This window comes from Lactuca serriola, chromosome 8 (assembly GCF_051521515.1).
Source record: "Lactuca serriola cultivar US96UC23 chromosome 8, Lser_US96UC23_V15, whole genome shotgun sequence".
NCBI classification, from domain to species: domain Eukaryota; kingdom Viridiplantae; phylum Streptophyta; class Magnoliopsida; order Asterales; family Asteraceae; genus Lactuca; species Lactuca serriola.
The window spans coordinates 79,758,903-79,780,143 of record NC_136415.1 but is presented as its reverse complement, the minus strand read 5'-3'; the positions used below and the strand labels follow the sequence as shown (position 1 = coordinate 79,780,143).

Here is a 21,241-nt window from a genome sequence, read left to right as displayed (position 1 = left end):
ACCCTAATTGTGTCACACTATATAAACATATCATTCTTGTCAAAATCGGCCACTAAGTCTATGTGTGGAGGGCAAGCCGATTTCATGAAGTGATGATTTCTCTCTAAGTCATTCTAAGTGCATATGATGTTCTGTGAACCATTTGAGGTGTCACATTTGGGGCACTAGGCTCTTGAGCTCCATGGAATCAAGCACCAACAAAGAGGTATGTAATTCTACTAGTTTTATATTACTTGTGATTCATAATATGCTAGTTAGGATAATACCTTGGAAAATTGATATTTGCATGTATAATAGAGAAAACATAGATCCAAGGTATTTAGGGTTGCATGTACATCATAGTAGTGTTAGATTGCTTAAAACCCAACAGTGGTATCAAAGCCTAGGCTTGTTTTCACTTATACTTGCAAAATTGGCTCCAAAAAACGAAGTTTTGTGCTGTCTGGACAGAGGACTCGACGAGTCCATAAAGGGACTCGACGAGTCCAAGGCAAAACTCATCCAACTCGCCGAGTTTGTTCATGCACTTGACGAGTTGGACCCCCAAACAGCATATCTTCGAGTTTTGGTGCTGGAATTGGTCTAGAATCATTACCTTTGACTGTTTTGGACTTATAAAACCTATTTTTTAATGTGGTAATGATTATGCTAAACCAATTTCAATGCTATAATCAAAATTTCAAGTTTTATATCTGTTTATGTAATTCTTGAAAAATTGTTGATTGTGAATGTTCATGCTTATGAGTGTTGTTAGATCATATAAATTATGTGAAAATTGTTTGTTAGTATAATTCGTGATCTTGATGAAATTGTATGGACTCCGTAACTTGTCCTCAAGTTATGGATTACCAAAAGTTTTTTTTGTGTTGCATTGTTTTATGAGTAATTTAGATTGATGAAAAATATTATTTGTTAGTTGCTTTCAATCCAAATTAATCTAAAAGAAGTTCATAAAAGGTGTTTTTGTAACTTTTCATCAAAGTTGCATAAAAGGTCACATTTATGAATATTAAAGCTCATAAAAGTTCCATAGGTTACACAAAAAATGAAGAGTCTTTTCATTATATTGTTTTGATGACTCCATAACTTGTCCTCAAGTTATGGATGTTTAAGAGTCACTTCTTTAAATGTGTTATTAAAGAATAAGAGGTTAAGTCTTCATTTTAATGAACCATTAAACTCATAAGTTATGAAATGAAAGGTTTTGAATAGTTTCAAAACTTGCACTCAAGTTTTGGAATTTGTAAAGTCTCACACACATTAATGCTTTAATTCCAAACTCTACGATTTTAAAAGTTAAAATTCAAACTTTATGGACTTCATTAAATTAATTAAAGTGTTTAATTAAAAGAGTTAATAATTCCATAAAGACATGGTTTAAGTTTAATTAAATTAAGAGTATAGTTTAATTAATAGATTAAACCACCAAGTATTTTAAATGTTTAAAATACAACCTTATACTATTATTATAATTTTAATTATTTAGATATGTATAAGATAAATTCAATCTTACAATTAGTAGGCCTCATTCACGAAGCCGGTCTATAAGGGGGGTATAAGGTTACTGCCTATAAAATGGCAGTTTAATGGGTGTCCACTATCACCCACCGCTTTAGCCGAACGGGTAGGAAAGGACTATAATTATCCCTTCATTAAAAGTATAATGATAAATACTAAGTAACTAAACACTTATAAATTCCCAATCTTAGTTACTTAGGAAAATGTGAAATAGGTGCTAACCCATGAAATTACACTTTGCACCTTACCAAGTCGTTAGTGGAGCGTGTGTGGTTAACCGGCACACTAATAAGGACTAGTAAGAGTGGCAAAGGGTAACTTGAATTTATTATAGATCGGTGGAGCGTGTGTGGTTAACCGACACATCGATTAGGTGATAAAGTTAAAGGTGCCAAGTCAATTTGCATGGTTATTCACACCTTGTTTGTGATCCTCGGCATCCCAGTCATAAACTTGAGAGGGCACAATCGAGATTCAAACATGACATTGAAAGTTCAATGTATCTCAAAAGATCTAGGAGTTTCAAATCTAATTAAAACTTAATTATATTTCGTTTTCATGGTGGAAATTGGTAAATCGTCATTTACCTACCTTCAACTATTTTATAACTCGGATTACGACATCCCTCTTCCAGTTATAAATAGGTTGTTGGATCCTAGCCTTAATATTTCATATTGGGTGTTATTTTAAGGACTTTAAATCAACTAACGTGAATTTCTCCCTTATGAATGTCTCCTTCAGACAACTATGGTCTTTCCAAATCTTTAGGAACACGCTATCTTAATGAAGATGATATCCCAAATGGCAATCAAGGTGAAAGATCAATCCTTTTGTTGTGCATTAGTGGGACTAGAAACATACTTCACTTCCTCCACCTCCTCCAATAAATCTCCCTATCCCACAAGTTTCAAGACTTGATAAGTTCTAAGTCACTCAATCCCTATTTGCAAACAAAGTCTATATGTGCTTAGGTCTTGGAGATTAAGTCACATATTGACAAGCCGGGAGAGGCGGGTGTCGAAGTCTCGAGGTAGCTGGCTATTGACTTGGTTCTTCAGTCACTCCCTGATGGCAGATCACGACACGACCCTTAATGATCTTACCTATTTGCTTGATGATGCTGAATCAGCAATGATTTGGAGCATTGGTAAAGCAAAATTTGATTGGAAGATCAACTTCCCAAACTTCCATGGACATTGACAGTGGTAACATTAGAAGTTCAGAAACGCTTTCTCTTCCCAATGGAAAGGGATCGGCCATGGTCAAGTCATTTGACCTAATGGTAAAGAGAAAGGCTAATTCTGAGATAGTATCATGTACTATTTCCAAAGATTCCATGTGTTTCTTTTGCCAAAAGAAGGGGCATTGGTTGTGAAGCTGCCAGATTTACCTGAAAGATCTGGTAAAGTCAAAAGTTTGACTCTACTTCAGGTAAAGTCCATTATCTAACTCTATTAAGTATCTTTTGGAGATTCTTAATACATAATATAATCTAATTACATTTTGATGCTTTATAAAATCAAAGGAAGCTTAAAGAAAGAGTATGTTGATTCTGATCGCGAAAATGGTTCGTTGATCAGAATTTTGAGCAACTGCTTAAGAGTTGCGATAGATTGCTTAGGAATAGATGTCAACATAGTTTTCATATGTATTTGCATTGTAAGGATAAGATTTTTCCGCAAGTTTTAAAAAATAATAAAAAAAGGTTTTGATTTATTTATTTTAAGTATCCTTACAATGGCATTTATGAAAAATTGTTGTTTATATGTTTCCATTAAAAGCAATATTGGAAAATAAAAATTAATTCGTTCATTTATGGTAGTGTCATAATTTACCAAATAAAGGAAAGATTCTCATCACCCAAGTTTCAATTGGATAGAAACTTCGATTCATGCAAGTTGTATTGAGTGATGAATGAGAATTTTCATCGTTAGGAAATTAAGACTAAGACCTTGTTCACATGTATGTGTGAGTCGAGTGAAGGACTAAAGGATTGGGTACACCTGGTTGTGCACTGATCAGGTTCACTACAAAGGTCAATACGATTATTCGTTATGATTTACTAAAGTTTAATAAATATGGTTATGCTTACAAATTTAAGTGTAATTTTGAAATATTGGAAAAGTTTCAATGTGTGACAGAACGGATAAGAAGAATCAAATAAGGCAGGAAGATAAAAGTTTATCCAATCTGAAGAGATGGGAGAGTGATTGAGTATCTTGTTTTATGATCATCTTAGTGAATTTGAAACCATATCACAATTGATCCTCTAAGGACACCTTAGCGCATTTGTTGGCTAAGGAGAGGAATCATGAATTGTGGAAATGGTTAAATCAAAAGATAAATCATACATCGTTCCAAAATCAAATCTTAGATTCATATTCCAAGATTGAGCCTTGAGTGACATAATCTTAAGAAAGGTTTAAAACGCTTGTCAAATGTAGAGTAAAATGTTTTCTACTCTTGTACATTTGAAATTGGTAAGTTGTGATGTCTTGGATAAGACAAAGACAAATTAAGGCCAATTGTGTGAAGTGTTTTTTCTTGATAAGAATCCGCACTAACTCTTGAATATTTGTTTTGTCAAGGAATGGTTCTTGACAAAAAGAGTCTTATATGTCAAGAGGACAGTGGGAGTCTTAAAAGATCTTGAGATAGTTTCAAGAAAAAATCAAGGATATTGTTAATCACTAGCCCACAACTTGAGGTTTGTAACCTGGAAGCAATGGTATGCCCTTGTGCTACCGGGTGGCAAGAAATTAAGATTGAACAAGTTCAGTCCATATGTGTTTGGATTTGCCACTAACCTTGTCTTGTGATTATGGTTATGAAAAATTCACATGGATGTGAACACTAACACCATAAAATCTAAGTGTTATAAGGTTTCTCTCCGATTCATGAAAATGATGGTGAGGAAACTCTTTCACTAAGTAGATTTAAGTAGATAGAAGTTGTGATATTTGCATTCTCATGTCGTTAGTGGAGCGTGTGTGGTTAACCGGCACACTAACTAGTGAGAATGGCAAAAGATCAAAACAAACATGTGAACTATCTAAGGAAAGGTGTATGATTTTGATAAAGTATTATCAAAGCATCTCGTATCAGAAATCTGAACTTTGGTAAGAAAGTCAATAAAGTATTGATTTCTAGAAGTCCAGCTGATTTCTAGGTACATGTCAAAGCTAGTGGGAGCATTAGTGTTATGCTAGTAAGATAATAATCATTCTGCTAGTGGGAGCATGATTATTATGTTAAGTGTTGCAAGTAAGCAATGTTAATTATAGAAAACAAAAGTTTCAATTTTCTTTGAAAAGTTGTTTTGCTATAATTAAGGGAAAGGATTTTATACTTCATTCCAATTATACAAGCTTAGATTGAGATTTTAATCAACTTTATTCAAGGATATATATGAATGTTATGTTGGAATGGTTCAACATAAGGAAATTCTATAAATGTTGCGTTCTCAAAATTCAATTATGATTACGACATACCTCTTCATAGTTCGAAATATGAGAACATGGCAAATAAAATTTTTTATAGCATGAATCGTGTCCCATAAGCTTCGGATATAGGATCGATTGCATGTGCTATAATATTTATCCAATCTAAATTCTCCTACTGCTTAGGGCATTAAGAATGGAAAAGGGATTAGAACTAGATATGACTAAAAATGATTAAGCAATTGTCGAGGACAAATTGAGATTTACCAAAGATTGGTTATTCATGGACAATTGGAAGTATAGAGACCATATTGACATATTTTGAAAAGAGGCAACTCTTGTTCAAAAGTGATGGTCAAAATGGGAATATGTAATTGTTTCCATAGGTGGAAGTTATTCTTTGAATCTGTGTAAGATTAAAGAACTTAATGCAAAGAAGGATGTTCAAAGGAATGTACTTTGAATTTGAGACTTCATTTCCATGGAATTGCTTTCCATTGGAATACTTTGTAATGTCTGTTGCCAAGTCTTTGTGACTTGTGTGCATATTCATTACAAGAGGATCATTTCATATAAGTTTAGAATCTAACAAGATTACGGTAAATGATAAGAATTTGGTGTTCTTACATTTATTGTAAAGGATTTGGGATTGTGAAATAAGTATCATTGAAATGTTGTCAATCGATCTGTTTCACAAAGAGAGGACCACATGTAAACATAGTGTGTATACTTGGAGTATGGCATAGCTATTGTTTGGATGAACATAGTGTGCATGCTTGGAGCATGACATGACTATTGTTTCAATTCAAGTATTAAGTTGATGAATCGAAACATGAAATTATGAGTAATCAATATGGTGCTTAGATAAAAGGTATTTTTATTTACACTCAAAGTGTTGGGGCCATACATGATTAGTATTATTTTTGTGTTTCACTTTGTATGTTTTGACTTCCAGAATAACTAGGTCGTTCTTCCTGAATGACTAAGTTATTCAAACCATCCACAGTCGGTCATATGTTGGAAGTAGATATGAATCAAGACTGTCATGAATCTGGCTTGTAAGATTTGTCTAAGGTGCATTAGACATAGCAATGGTTGCTACAACATTCATGAGTGCTCATAAGTTTTGGCTATTGGATTCAATCCACGCTCATTTGAATCACTTCATGGATTTTATCACGAGTGAATCATGAGACGATAATATCTTATATTCTTCAAACCTAGATATATGAGTTGTTGACTATGAGTTGGTTATACATTGATTGCACGAAAATGCATTGGTAACTCGATGTTATAAAACATGCATTTGTGTATGATTTAACAAGTAGTCAGTACAAGCATATGAGTCGAAGTTTATCCATTCCTTTTAACCTTAATGGGATAAAAGCGATATTTGTGGGCCCCTCGATGAATTAGTGATGATAAAATGTAAGAGCTCGGCCGGGCCTGGACTGATTTGATTTGTTCAATTAGTTAGTCGTCATAAATCGGAAATCAGGAAACAAGGAATGGATAGAGAGAATGATTATAATCCATGTCTCAGTCCATATGATATCTAGAATGGAGGAATATATGATCACTTATCTAATGGACGTGTCATTGATTTGTTCAGAGTTCAGCAACAGCTTTTAAGAGCTACGATTGTTGGTCAGGTTGTGAAGGCGTACTTGCAATAATAGTTATTAGACTTATCCAAGTGGGAGACTGTTGGATTAGTGTCTAAGTCCGTAACTATAATTGGTATATACTTGACCCGACCCGACATGGTCCATTTGGGTTGCATGGCATCATGCATTTGGATAGACTAAAATAAGAGAAATAACACTTAAGGTTTATTAATATATTATAAGTTCTAATATATTAATAAGATTAATTAATTAGTATTGATCAAGAATTAATCTAGAATTAATTAAGTGATCAAAACAAGACTAATTAAATATATGGGTTGATTGTATAAATCATCCATACTTATATAGTGGGCTAATGCTCCATGGATTATCAAGTTGGGCTAAAACCTATAGGATGCTCCATGGATGCTCCATGGTGTATATGAACCCATGGATCCAAGGAAATGGAAAGCCATGACAATTAGGGTTTACCCTAATTGTGTCACACTATATAAACATATCATTCTTGTCAAAATCGGCCACTAAGTCTATGTGTGGAGGGCAAGCCGATTTCATGAAGTGATGATTTCTCTCTAAGTTATTCCAAGTGTATATGATGTTGTGTGAACCATTTGAGGTGTCACATTTGGGGCACTAGGCTCTTGAGCTCCATGGAATCAATCACCAACAAAGAGGTATGTAATTCTACTAGTTTTATATTACTTGTACTTCATAATATGCTAGTTAGGATAATACCTTGGAAATTTGATATTTGCATGTATAATAGAGAAAACATAGATTCAAGGTATTTAGGGTTGCATGTACACCATAGGAGTGTTAGATTGCTCAAAACCCAACATTAGCTTGACTGAACAAGTCCCAAAGCCACAAACTCTAACCTTCCCAACACAAAAGTTCACATAAATCATGCATGGAGAGGTTTAGACGATCAAGTTTCCATTTTTATGAATCTAGACAACCAAATACACTTAAAAGGATAGGAGATATGCTATGGAGTTCACCAAACTCACAAAGCTCCAAACTTGGGACAAAAAACCCTAAAAATGGACCCAAAACATGAACTAACACAACAATGAGCAAGTTTCGAACTTGATACCTCTGGAAGATGCACCAACAAGAGTAGAACTCAGATCTGAGAGCTAGAAGCACAAGTTATCCTTCCTTCAAGGCTCTTTCTTCACCACAAGCTTCACAAGAACACTCAAATGATCCACAAACACTCACACACTCTAGGAATACGAAATTAGGGTTTGAGGGAGGTTGGAGGCTGGAAATGGTGGATGGAAATGAGGCCATCATGTTCCTTAAATTGGGGCTCAAAAGGCTATTATGCTTCTACTCTGAGCCTAGTATGCCTAGTGTACTAGGTGACATTCGCGATCAAGCAAAGTGTATGAGTATGTTCCGTGTACACATGCATATACTCCGCGTACTCAATTGCTACCTTTTCTCAATAAGGACTAGTCTTGACAAATATATAAAAGATTAAGGTCAGAGATGTAACGCTTGTGTTTCCGTGCTCGTTATTAATATTGATATAGTAGTCCAGTTTAACCTTTGTAACCCGTTTTGAAATAATATAAGTGTATTATTTGAGTATTATGTGTTATGTGCTTAATTGTGTATCTTAATTTAATTAAGAATAAAAATAAGCGTCAAAATGAAATGTTAAATAAAGCTGATATCTATGGATAATGTTGTAGTAGTTGAAATGAGGTTTCCGAATATATGAAGAATGCCGAAATCCGAGTTATAACGAAGAAGTTATGACCTGTCGAAGTTTCGCGACAGAACCGGCAACGCTGAATGACGTAAAAAGTGAATTTACGTTAGTGCGATATTTAGCCTTAGTGATCTAAACGAATGTTGTAGAATTCCTTAAACCGAGAGTGTGCATGAAAAGAACGCCCAAATCTGACTTCGTATGAGCAAGTTATGATTTTTCGAAGTTTCGACTTAGCGGTATGCAGCCCGAATACTCGAAATAGAGATCGAGTGATATTTAGCCAAAAATTTCTAAATGAGAATTGAAGATCTCATTTATAGTAGTCCAACAATAAAAAGACAGATGAAAACGAAGTTCAGATGAAGGAGTTATGAATTTCGAACAAAGTTTTCCTGTCCCGGCCTACTAAAAATAATATATAAGTAATATACTTATAATATATTAAAAATCAAGTCAAAATTAGCCAATGGAGTCTAAACGAGAGTTGTAGAGAATAATCTCACCTTCGCATCGATATAAAGAACGTCGAAAACAGAGTTTGTATGCGAAAGTTATGAATTTCTGAAGTTCGGGGCACAAAACCCCAAAATTGTCAGATACCACGACGTGACAAGCAGTGCCACGACGTGGCCAGTCTTCTGACACCTATGGGAGTCCCCCAGATGCAACTTGCGATGGCGCATGCAGTGACGACCAATCCCACGACGTGGAAAAAGGTGCCACGACGTGGTAAGGGCCAGTTTTGCCCTATAAATAGATTTGAAGGGCCAGCCGAGTTTGGTTGCTCATTCTCTCATCTCTAACCTGTATTGCATCGATTTACGTGCAAAGAAGTACCCCTGAAGCCCCGGTATCATTCCCGAGTCCCGAAGCAAGTCCCGAAGCCCCGAAGATCCCGAGAAGTGCAATTCTCGAGCCATAGCTCTGCTCGCGAGAAACCCGGTTTTTGTGAAGATCTTCCAGATCTACTGAAGAATACTACTTCTGCAAGTCGTAGTGCTGTCCGATCATCTTCTGATCAAGTGAGTGTGTAGTTACTTTCTTCTAACGCATAACTATGAAGTATTTTATATGATATACGTGTTATGTGTATATTTTGTTGTTATATGTGTGAATGTATATTCACTTTCTTCTATCTCATAGATATGATTTATTCTCTATGAAATACGTGTTATTTGTATGTGTCTCATCTGTTGATTGGAATATGTATTGAATGAGAATGTTATACAGGTTTTAAACTATGTATAAAAATATATATTTTTATCTACTAATATGTTGGGTAGAACATGGGTAGATAGTTGATGGGTGATAAACAGATGAGAGGCCTCGATGTTGTTGTTGTTGATCTAGTTATTCAGCGGAGTATGGATAACGACCACAGACTCTTTCTAGACAGTCCTGTGGAACGCTAGCAGGTTCATAACCTGTAGGTGTTTTGAACGATGTGTTCACCGATGTACTCTATCCCCCTCATGGTTGCCTTTAGGATATCTATTGTTGAGGAAACCCCTTAGCAGTAATGTCCGTCTCGATGAAAATCCTAGATTAGGTCCCTTGAGATAGATGTTGTTTTAGGGACATAAAGTGAGGATAACGGAAATGGGTAATCGGGTTATTGTTGGTTGGTGAAATTAAATATAATTATTTATTGTGGGTTGAAAACCCTATATGCTCACCAGGCTCCCGAGCCTAACCCATTCAGTTTATTCGTATTACAGGTAGTGGCGCGAGGGCATAAGATGGTTGAATCATCAAGTTGTTTTGTTTACAAGTCTGTATATGTATATATTTGTTGAATGACTTGTAATGTTATCGTTTATGCTTTATGGTCTGTATCGGAACATGACATCCCGAGTTTTGATTATATAATGAAAATGCATCTCTTGATGAAATGCTTTGATAAATATTATTTTATCATATTTTGTTTTGGGAACAAATTCCGCAACTCTTTTAAATCAAAAGGATTTACTCTGAAATTATTTTAAAAAGCATAAATGAAATCGGTCTTTTCTGGCCGTGATTTTGGGGATGTCACAGTTGGTATCAGAGCATTAGTTTAAGCGAACTAGGAATTTGTAGGATTTCTAGACTTAAAGTTATAATGCTAAGTGGAGATTGTGAGATGTGTGTCTGTTATAATATAGACACGAGCACTAGTATATTTTAGGAAGCTGCCTAAAATGCTTTTATGTGCTAAATGTTATATGTTGCCATATATGATATTATTTGTTCGGATCTATGGTCTGTTGACGACCGGATCTAGAAACCTTATGTGTGTAGGATTCTAAGCGTACATCTACGGTATTAGAACTAACATGTAAACGTTTCGGAGTGATAAGGATGATTTAATTATCTATCATGGATGAGGATCTAATTTCACCGTATTCGGTGTGTAGATCAAAAATGGTAAGAACTAGGAGTGGCGTTGTAAACGCGGATGAAAACAGGAATCAACCACCAGTGATTGGGCAAGCACCTGATGTAGCAGCAGCACCAGATCCAATAACGATGGCTGGGGTACAAGCCATGATTCGGGCTATGTTAGTCGAACAAAGGGATGAAATGCGATAGATGTTGCATGATAATAGGGACGAACGTATCATACCTATTGAGGAACCCGAATTGATTCCCGAGCAATCGGAGGAAGGGAACAATAGTCGCATGGTGAGTCAAGTTGGGACTCAAGGAGAACGAAGGAATGACCCGGAAAGGAGAAACAACAAGGATGGGCGAATGTACAAGAATTTCTTGGGCATCAAGCCGCCAAGTCTTTCTGGAAGCCCAAAGCCTGTTGAGATTATGGATTGGATCTCCGAAATGGAGATGGTATTTGAAAGTTGCGACTGCAGCAACAAACAGAAGACTGTCTTTGCAGTTAGACAACTGAAGACTGGAGTCTTGAGTTGGTGGAAGTTGCTGGCAGATACTATGTCACGAGGAGAAGCCCTGAAAATGTCATGGGAGGAGTTCTTAGAACAGTTAAGGGTGCAGTATTGTTAAGAGATAGATCTGATTGATCTGAACAATGAGTTCCAAAACTTGAAGAAGGGGAGGATGAGCATAGATGACTATGCTACTGCATTCACTGAGAAAATGAAGTTATTTCCGTACCTAGTGCCAACGAAACTCTCCAAGATTGAGAGGTTCGCTAATGGACTGCTTGCCGACTTTGGCTCGACAGTCAATATGGAAACTACTCTGAAAACAGCTGTTCGTGCAGCTAAGAATGTGGAGGCCCAGCAGAAGGAAAAGGGTATGGAAAGGATAAAAGTGATGGGTTTTAGCCATAAGAACATCCTATGTGCTCATACAAACCCTAATGCTTGGATCTAGGTTTCTCTATTGTACATGCAATTCATCCAAGACTATAAACCCTAGATCTAGCATATGATAATCAATATAACATATAAAATAGGGTTTAAATCATACCTTGATTGTTATGTAGCAATAACAATCTCAAATCCTTCTTGTATTGACTTTAGAAAGCTTAGAGTCACAAATGTCACACCTCTAATAGTTCACAAACACCAAGAGCAAGAGGATGAAGAGGAGAAGAGAAGGAGGCTGCCCAAAACGTGTGGAAACCCTAACCAATTAGTTCACCACGTTTTGAGGCTTAAGGGTACTATTTATACATGTAGGCTATTAGGGTTTTGAACTAGGAAACCCTAATTTGGATGCTTAGGCCCTAAGCAACCCATGGACCCTTCCTTAACAAGCCTTGGATGATTTCTAATGGGTTTCCCCATAGAATTCGTCCAACCTAATATAATAAGGTTATCCATAGCCCAATTGCAATTATCTTATAATTACAATTTCAGTCCCTTAAGTTTAATTAATCTCTTTTAGCCACATACTTAATTCTTATTAATTCTTGACTAATATTAATTAAACAATATGATTTCTCCTTGAATATATTATTCTCATAATATATTAATAAATCATAATTAATCCTTTCTCTCCATAATTCATCCTATCAAGTTGCTTTGGTGAAGGCAGCCCAAAAGGACCATGCACCATCGGATCAAGTACATACCAAAATAGTTATGGATTTAGACACTAATCCAACAAAAAGTTTGTGAAAAGAGGAAGTTCGATGGAACTTCAGGGTCCAACAAGAAACAAGTTCTCGAAGTCTAGTTCGAGAGGAGGAGGAGGGGAAGCGAAATGGTGTGAAAAATGTAAGAAGAAGCATCATGGAAAATGGGAGGTAGTGGCCACATGCTTCAAATGTGGAAAGCCAAGGCACTATGCCAATGAATGCACCCTCGCTAAGAAAGTTTGCTATGGTTGTGGCGAGGAGGGACACATGTCGAGGGACTGCCCGAAAAAGAAGGAGGTAGCAAGATCCAACATTCCGCCAAAGCCGAAGGCAAGAGCATTCCATATGACACTGGAAGCTGCTAAAGATGAAGCTGATGTCGCTTCAGGTACCTTTCTTGTAAACACATTGCCTGCCTAAATTTTATTTGATTCTGGAGCCAACTACTCCTTTATTTCGCATGAATTTGGTAGGAAACTAGCTTTGCATGTCGATAGACTAGATAATGCTTTATTAGTCGAAGTTGCTAGTGGCAAGTTTGTACCTGTTAGCCATCGTATGAAAAACATCTTAATTGACTTAAATGGGAATAAGTTCCACGGGGATTTATTGCCTATAGAACTTAATGGTTTCGACATCGTGTTGGGAATGGATTGGCTTAGCGCCAATGACGCCGATATATTGTGCAAGAAGAAGATTGTAAAGGTAAACCTGCCTAGGAAAGAGTCGTTTATGGTGTATGGAGAGAAACGCAGAGTAAATTCTAGAATCATTTCATTGATGAAAGCCAGAAAGTGTTTGGCCAAAGGATGTACGTCGTATCTAGCATTTGTGATAGATGCTAAGAAGGAGAAAAAGGCGATGCAGAGCATTCCTGTCGTATGTGATTATCCGGAAGTATTTCCCGAAGATCTTCCCGGATTACCGCCTGATAGACAAGTGGAGTTTAGAATAGACTTGTTACCAGGGACGACGCAAAATAGCAAAAGCACCTTACCGATTAGCACCGACGGAGATGAAGGAGCTGAGGATGCAACTTCAGGAGTTATTGGACAAAGGTTTCATTAGACCTAGTTCATCGCCCTGGGGAGCTCCGGTGTTATTCGTAAAGAAGAAAGACGGGAGCATGAGGATGTGCATTGATTACAGAGAGCTGAATAAAGCAACAATAAAGAATAGATATCCATTGCCGAGGATTGATGACCTGTTCAATCAACTTCAAGGTTCGAGCTATTTCTCGAAGATCGATCTTAGATCAGGATATCATCAGCTGAAAGTAAGAGAGCAGGATATAGAGAAGACTGCTTTCAGAACATGATATGGGCACTACGAGTTTTTGGTTATGTCGTTTGGACTAACCAATGCTCCAGCAGCATTCATGGACTTAATGAACAGGGTTTGTAATCCGTTCCTAGATAAATCTGTGATAGTGTTCATAGATGACATTCTGATTTATTTGAAAAGCCAAGAGGAGCATGGCAGACACTTGCGAGAAGTGTTAGAAGTTTTGAAGAGGGAGAAGTTGTATGCAAAGTTCTCTAAATGTGATTTTTGGATTCGAGAAGTACAATTCTTGGGTCACGTGGTCAACCAAGAAGGGATAATGGTTGATCCAGCGAAGATCGAAGCTGTGATGAAGTGGGAACAACCGAAAAGTCCCACGGAGATCCGAAGCTTTTTAGGATTAGCCGGATATTACCGAAGGTTTATCCAAGGCTTTTCTTCGATCGCTAGTCCATTGACAGCTTTGACCCACAAAGGAGCTACTTATGCTTGGAGTGGTAAGCATAAAGAAGCATTCGAGAAGCTAAAGAAGAAACTATGCGAGACACCGATACTTTCTCTACCCGATGGAGTTGAAGACTTCGCTGTTTATAGCGATGCGTCTGGTGTTGGATTGGGTTGTGTTTTGACCCAAAGAGATAAGGTGATCGTATATGCGTCTCGACAGTTTAAAGAGCATGGAAAGAACTACCCGATTCATGATTTGGAGTTGGCAGCGGTAGTTTTCGCTCTGAAGATATGGAGGCATTACCTCTATGGCACGAAGTGCAAACTTTTCACTGATCATAAGAGTCTCCAATATCTCTTTAATCAGAAAGAATTGAATATGAGGCAACGACGCTGGCTAGAGTTACTTAAGGACTACGACTGTGAGATACTTTACCACCCCTGTAAAGCAAATGTTGTTGCTGATGCTCTCAGTCAGAAAGTCAATCTTGAAAGGAAAAGGCCAAGAGCGTTGAGAATAGAAGTTGTCTCGACAATTGTGGAGAGTATAAAGAAAGCTCAAGAGGAAGCTTCTGAGAAGAATGACTGAAAGGAGGAACTCTACAAAATCTAAGGAGGATGAAAAGACCATTTTGCCCCACCTTGGCCAAAAGTCCACAAATCGACCAAAAGCTCAAAAGTCAATCGAAAGTCAACACCCAACGAGTATGTTGGGCGTACAGCCCAATACGCTGAGCGTACAACCAACCATGCATGCATCGAGGGTTCTCAGCTACGCTGCGCGTAGCTGGGAGTACACACGGCGTACTCCTCAGACTTCCAATCTTCACTTCACTTGGCCTTAATCCGTTAAGACAAATGCTATAACTATAGATCTGAGCTGACTAAGGCCTATTACTTCATAAACTCGTGGACTTTAAGCCTTAGCTTGACTGAACAAGTCCCAAACCCACAACTCTAACCTTCCCAACACAAAAGTCCAAATAACTCATGCATGGAGAGGTTTAGACGATCAAGTTCCCATTTTTATGAGTCTAGATAACCAATTACACTTAAAAGGATAGGAGATATGCTCTGGAGTTCACCAAACTCACAAAGCTCCAAACTTGGGACAAAAAACCCTAAAAATGGACCCAAAACATGAACCAACACAAAAATGAGAAAGTTTCGAACTTGATACCTCTGGAAGATGCACCAACAAGAGTAGAACTCAGATCCAAGAGCTAGAAACACAAGCTATCCTTCCTTCAAGGCTCCTTCTTCACCATAAGCTTCACAAGAACACTCAAATGAGCCACAAAGACTCACATAAGCTAGGAATACGAAATTAGGGTTTGAGGGAGGTTGGAGGCTGGAAATGGTGGTTAGGAATGAGTCCATCATGTTCCTTAAATAGGGGCATAAAAGGACATTAGGGTTTTACACTGATCCTAGTACACCCAACGTAGCCTCTGGTACTCCCAGCGTACCAGGTGACCTCTGCGATCAAGCAAAGTGCATGAGTACGATGTGCGTACACATGCATACGCCCCGCGTACTTAATTTCCACATTTTCTCAATAAGGACTAGTCTTGACAAATACATAAAAGATTAAGGTCAGAGAGCTATACCTCTTTTCAGGATGTTACCCCACACGTCCACACAATAATTGTTTATCCACATTATAACCTAGCCCTATATATATATATATATATATATATATATATATATATATATATATATATATATATATAACAGTTACCATACCAAGTTTACTTAATTGGTATTGTAATACTGTTGGCTACTAATTTAATTGGATCGGTTGGTAACATGTTGGTTTGTTCTCTATGATACATATTTGTTGTCCCTAAAAAAAACACTACTACTCAATTGGTGATTGATTACTAGGGATGGAAAAGGAACCCATACTCGACGAGGAACTCGAAACCCACATCCATGTTGATTGGGAATCCCCAAGTTGATCGGGGATATAGAATCTCCAAATAAAAATCGGGAAAAGGGATTCGGATGGAAATTCCTCTAGTCTTCTACCATTGACCTAAACCCGGTAGATACTAATATAAAAAAATAATACAAAACATATACTTATAGTAAAATTTACAATACTTAAATTTGATAAAAGTAATCCAACTCATTAATAACTATTTCATTGAAATTATATTTTTTCTTTTTTATTTATCTAATCTAACATTATGTATAATTTCGTTTATTCTTGGTTTATCTACTATTACCTCAAATATCACCATGATGATATTTTTTTTCTACTTGATTCTCTATGTATGTATTTAAAATTTGGTAGAAAATCTATTTATAATTTTTATGTAATATATGAATATTTTTATATTTTATAAAATATTTAAATTTATGTTTGTAAAATTGAAATTTATAGTTTTTTTTACATAAAAATTTTCATATTAAAATAGAAAAGGAAATTCATGATTCCCCGTTGGGAATCACGATACTCATTGGGAATGAAGATTCATTTATATTCTGCAATGAGAATGGGGATGGGTATGAGGATTAGAATGAAAATTCGGGGATAATAATAAGAATGGAGATTGGATCACTGGTATTCTCCGGCTCTGTTGGCATCACCGGTGTAAAAAATCCAAACTTGTAAACAACTGCTGGTTTTTGGAATTACTCGTAAGCAACTGCCAATTTTTGGGACTTAATTGTAAACAATTGTCATTTTTTGATGCTTAATTCCATTCCATTCCATCTCCGATTCAGTACTACCAATGTCCAATTACTACCTTAATGCCTCAATTATTATTAATACAATTCAAGACATGAACAAGAAACATTGACTGGTCAAGCGAAACCAGACCTACACCAAAAACATGGACATAATATGATGGAGATCCAACCACACATGTGACATGACATGTGACTCAAAAACATCATAAACAGGAATAATAAATTGTTACAAATTAATCTTTTTTTGTAGATTTGACAAAACTAATCTAATAAAAGAATCAAGAGTATATGAATGTGGGTTAAAAAAGTAAAAAACTGTACACAATCTTTTAATTGTCACCAAGAATTTGCAGATAAAGAAGTTATGAAGATCGTTAATGGACAATAAGCATGTTGTTTTCATACCCATTATTGTGAACTATAGGGAGCATCGGATCAACTCTCCAAATCCCATCAACAATAAATTTGATCTACACAAAAAAAGCAACATTTAGCCAAATAACAGAAAGAAAGATAGTCTGTTTGTTATCTTCTTTTGTCTGAATTCCTATTAAGTCTATATCTATCAACAATATTGAGGACTAGGGAGGGTATTTACGTCTTTTTTCAAATCAAAAGAGTAAGCCCATCATGCCCACAAAATATTTGCAACTTTTCTCTTTAGTGACATCAGTCTGAGTCTCAGTCCTTAACATGTCAAAAGCAGTCGGCAGTACAACCTGTCCTGTTCTGTCTGTCAGTCAAAGGTTAAAGATTATTTACCTCGTATTTTCCAGGATACAACTTCAAAGAAGTGGAGAAAATCCCTGTTACTGTTTTCTCCATCTTTATCTGCATAAGAATTCAGAATATAAACTTTTTAAAATCTAAAAATATAATTATTATATCATAGTCTAGAGATTTTAAAAAAAATAACCTGAGAGGTCCAACCATCAAATGATCCAACCAACAGAACTTCTGAAGCTGAATGAGTCCAGAATATAGAAGTGGTGCGAAGAAGTTGCAAAGTTTTACGGGCACTGTTGATTCTTCTTTGCTTCTCCTCCACTAACTTCTGTGTATCACTGAAAACAAATTATAAACATCTTGCCTTTTACACTACACATACTTTTCAGGGCTATTTTTGTCATTTTGATGATGAGGATGAGACCAATAAAGCCTTTTGCACAAACGGGACATTGAGAGCAAGTCCTGTCACACATTTTTTTAGGTGGGACACAAAATTGTAATTTCAGTAGACAGATAGGGTCTTGATGGAAAAAGAGAATGCATACATTACTGAGAGGGCTATTTTTCCTTCAAACACCGCTAGTTTTGCTCGTATTGATCTCAACTTATCTTCAGCTTTCATAAGCTCGGTTTCTTGGAATTCCCATGCATCAGAAAGCTGCTGCAACTCACTGGAACTGTTTTCATAAATCTGATGAACATTTTCATGAACAAAACTGGTCATATTTTTATAAGTCTTGCATAAAACATATTAGGTAAAATGTAAGTGTTATGATTGATAATCTGTAAAGTACCTTTGGGGTAAGTGTCTGACTTTTTGACTTCAATGAATGAAGGGCAGAGGAAAGCTCAAGTTGCATTTGCTTGAGTCTAGATCTTATATGATCTGGGCTTGCTTCCTTATTTCTATCTTCAAGTTGTAAATCAGGTTGGATGTTGGGTGTTTTTTCTTTTGTGTAATCTTTTCCATAATCAATCTCTGCAGCTGCATATGAACAAAGGATTGATATTGATAAATAATATGGGTGAAGAAAGACAGATATAAAATCTTTAAGGGTATAAAGTTTATAAAGGAAATACCTTGAAAGTCTGAGAAGTGCTTTCTTGGAGAAATATTGCCATTGTCTTTGCTAGAAGAATATGTATCGTTTATGCTTTTCTCCATATGAACATCAAATGATAAACTTCTATGTTTCTTCAATCTACTCAAAATGCCTTCTACCCCTGTATCTTCATCTGCTTCCATTTCACTGATCAGAAGAATTGTATTAAGTCAACATGGAATATTCTATGTCACTGAACTCAATTTCCTTCAATGGGTATCGATTTCTCTTTTTTAAGTAGAAGCATTTACACCATTCTTGATTTTGTTAAATGGGGTAAACCAATTTTCATTCTTTATTCAAGAATCAAAAAAAAAAATTCACGCGTCTTTCGAAATGGCATTCAATTTCTAATACTTGCAATAAGGTTGAATGTACTAGGTAAGTTTTTCAGTTGAATCTTACATTTCAAAATTTGAACCTTTTTTTTCTATATACTATTATCGCGTGTTTTTTCATTTAAAGAACCCTAAATCAAGAACTTGTATTAAAGATTATAGACTTAATAACAAAAATCTTACAGTGATCTACCAGAGGGTGAAGCAGATTGATGAGATGAACTCGAACCCGAAGAATTGTCATATACATCTTGTATTTGTTGAAGAGTCTCAACCCTTGTTTGTAACTCCCTATTATCATCGAAATAATTGCTCTCGAAATCATTTTCATCATCTGAATAATCCCAACCCAATGCCAGCCACCCACCTGTTTTAGAAATCGCATCCACTAAATCAATTCTTCCAGCATCCAATAGCTGTTTCTTAGTCGGAAACTCATTTGGGTTACTCGAATTCTTCATGAACATCAAAATCTCTCTCTCCAAAGCCAATTCTGCTTCACTATCCGAATACCCTTCACACGAGAACCCACTTCTTGTTATAGTTTCTTTAAACTTTTTATACCCGAAAACTCGGTCCTTTTTCACCAAAATGAACGAAACGCGTGGACTAATCTTGAACTTAGTTCCCAACCCATGAATGGGGACGATAGGGGAAATCAAATGATACGGAGTTGTGGAGGCGATAAACAACATCATCGTTCAGGCATTTCATCGAACAGATGGTTTGCGTTGGTGAAAACCTGGAGCAAGATTCCGCATCTACAGTGGCGTAAAGATTATGGTGTCAGAAGAGATGGAGAAGAGAACGCCGAAGGGCTCGAAAAGAGTGAAGAAAGGAGGGTGGGTCTGTGAAGCAACGAACAATGCTAAAACGAGATGAGTCAAGTACAAATTTAATGGATGATAGAAGGCTCCACTTGCCTCGTTCACGACACCGTGGAGTAAACGTCTCAGCTGCCAATTTTTGAAAAAGTGATTGAAAAATGAAAAAGGATATCGACATGAAAACCATAAATTTTTTAAAAAAAAATATTGTTTTATTTTATTATTTTGTGGTGAATTAAAATCGAAATTTTAAAACTTATTTTAAGTTTTGTCATTATAATACCAAATTATCATTAAATAATTTTCTTAAAAACTTTTGAGCTTATAATATTGTTATGCTTTTTTCCTAAGTATTTATTTCATTTATAGATGATCGTAAAATTAAATTTAATATACCTAAATACATTTTTAAAATTATATATATATATATATATATATATATATATATATATATATATATATATATATATATATATATTCATGTACTTAAAAGTTTGATATATTTTTTGAAAATATTAATATCCTATTTAGAACTATGAATGTAATCTCTCGTTTTTGTTTAATTGATTAGAAAAAAAAAATAATAAATAATATGAATGATTATATAACTAGAAATAAACGTTGTTTGACGAGGGATTTAAAACACATAGAATGAATCTAAAATAATCAATTACTAAATATTATTAATTAAAGAGTTATTTTTAATAATTATACTTCCTCTGTCCCATAATAATTGTCCACTTTTGATTTTTGAAATCTTTATTCATCAACTTTAACCTTAAATATTGTTATTTGTGTTATGTATTACTCGTTGAAACTTATAGCAATGAAAAAACATTTAAAATACAATCTATTCATAAATTTTGCATTAAGTTTTATATATCAAGAACAAAAATATTTAAGGTCAAAGTTGAAGAATAAAAACTTCAAAAGTCAAAAATGGACAATAAATATGGGACGGAGGTAGTAATATATAAGATATAACAATTATTATATGATATATACTCATCGGCATCGGCATGCATTAGAACTTTGAGTGAAGCGGCGGATGTTGCTCGAGATAAGGCGACATAGAGTTAATCATGTGTAAATACAGGTTGAGATAGATACAAACCAATTTTTTCGGTGAGTGACCTTAACTTTGTTTATGGTCATAGCGTAACAAACTTTAATTGGAAACTGTTTTCGTGTGAAGACGAAGGGTAGATCGAGAGTTTTGTTTATAAATTTTATTAGAGGTATATATATATATATATATATATATATATATATATATATATATATATATATATATATATATAGAGAGAGAGAGAGAGAGAGAGAGAGAGAGAGAGAGAGAGAGGAAAAGTATCAAATGAGAACACCTAAAAGGTTGAGAATACGAGAACAGTTGTGGACCAATTATTTTATAAGGGCATTAGAGGCATTTTACAATTTAATTAAATATGGATAAACGGAA

The 21,241-nt window shown here is 35.5% G+C and overlaps 1 protein-coding gene across 1 annotated transcript; it reads right to left on the bottom strand.

Moving 5' to 3' along the window:
- Positions 1–16,975: 16,975 nt before the first annotated feature.
- LOC145070529 (5'-AMP-activated protein kinase-like protein) lies at positions 16,976–19,907 on the bottom strand. Its single transcript, XM_079017469.1, has 7 exons — positions 19,139–19,907; positions 18,595–18,764; positions 18,309–18,499; positions 18,060–18,205; positions 17,702–17,849; positions 17,548–17,616; positions 16,976–17,255 (listed from the first exon to the last, which is right to left on the bottom strand). The coding sequence occupies exons 1-7, from the start codon at positions 19,651–19,653 to the stop codon at positions 17,160–17,162; spliced, it is 1,335 nt and encodes a 444-aa protein (XP_078873595.1). The 5' UTR covers positions 19,654–19,907; the 3' UTR covers positions 16,976–17,159.
- Positions 19,908–21,241: the final 1,334 nt, after the last annotated feature.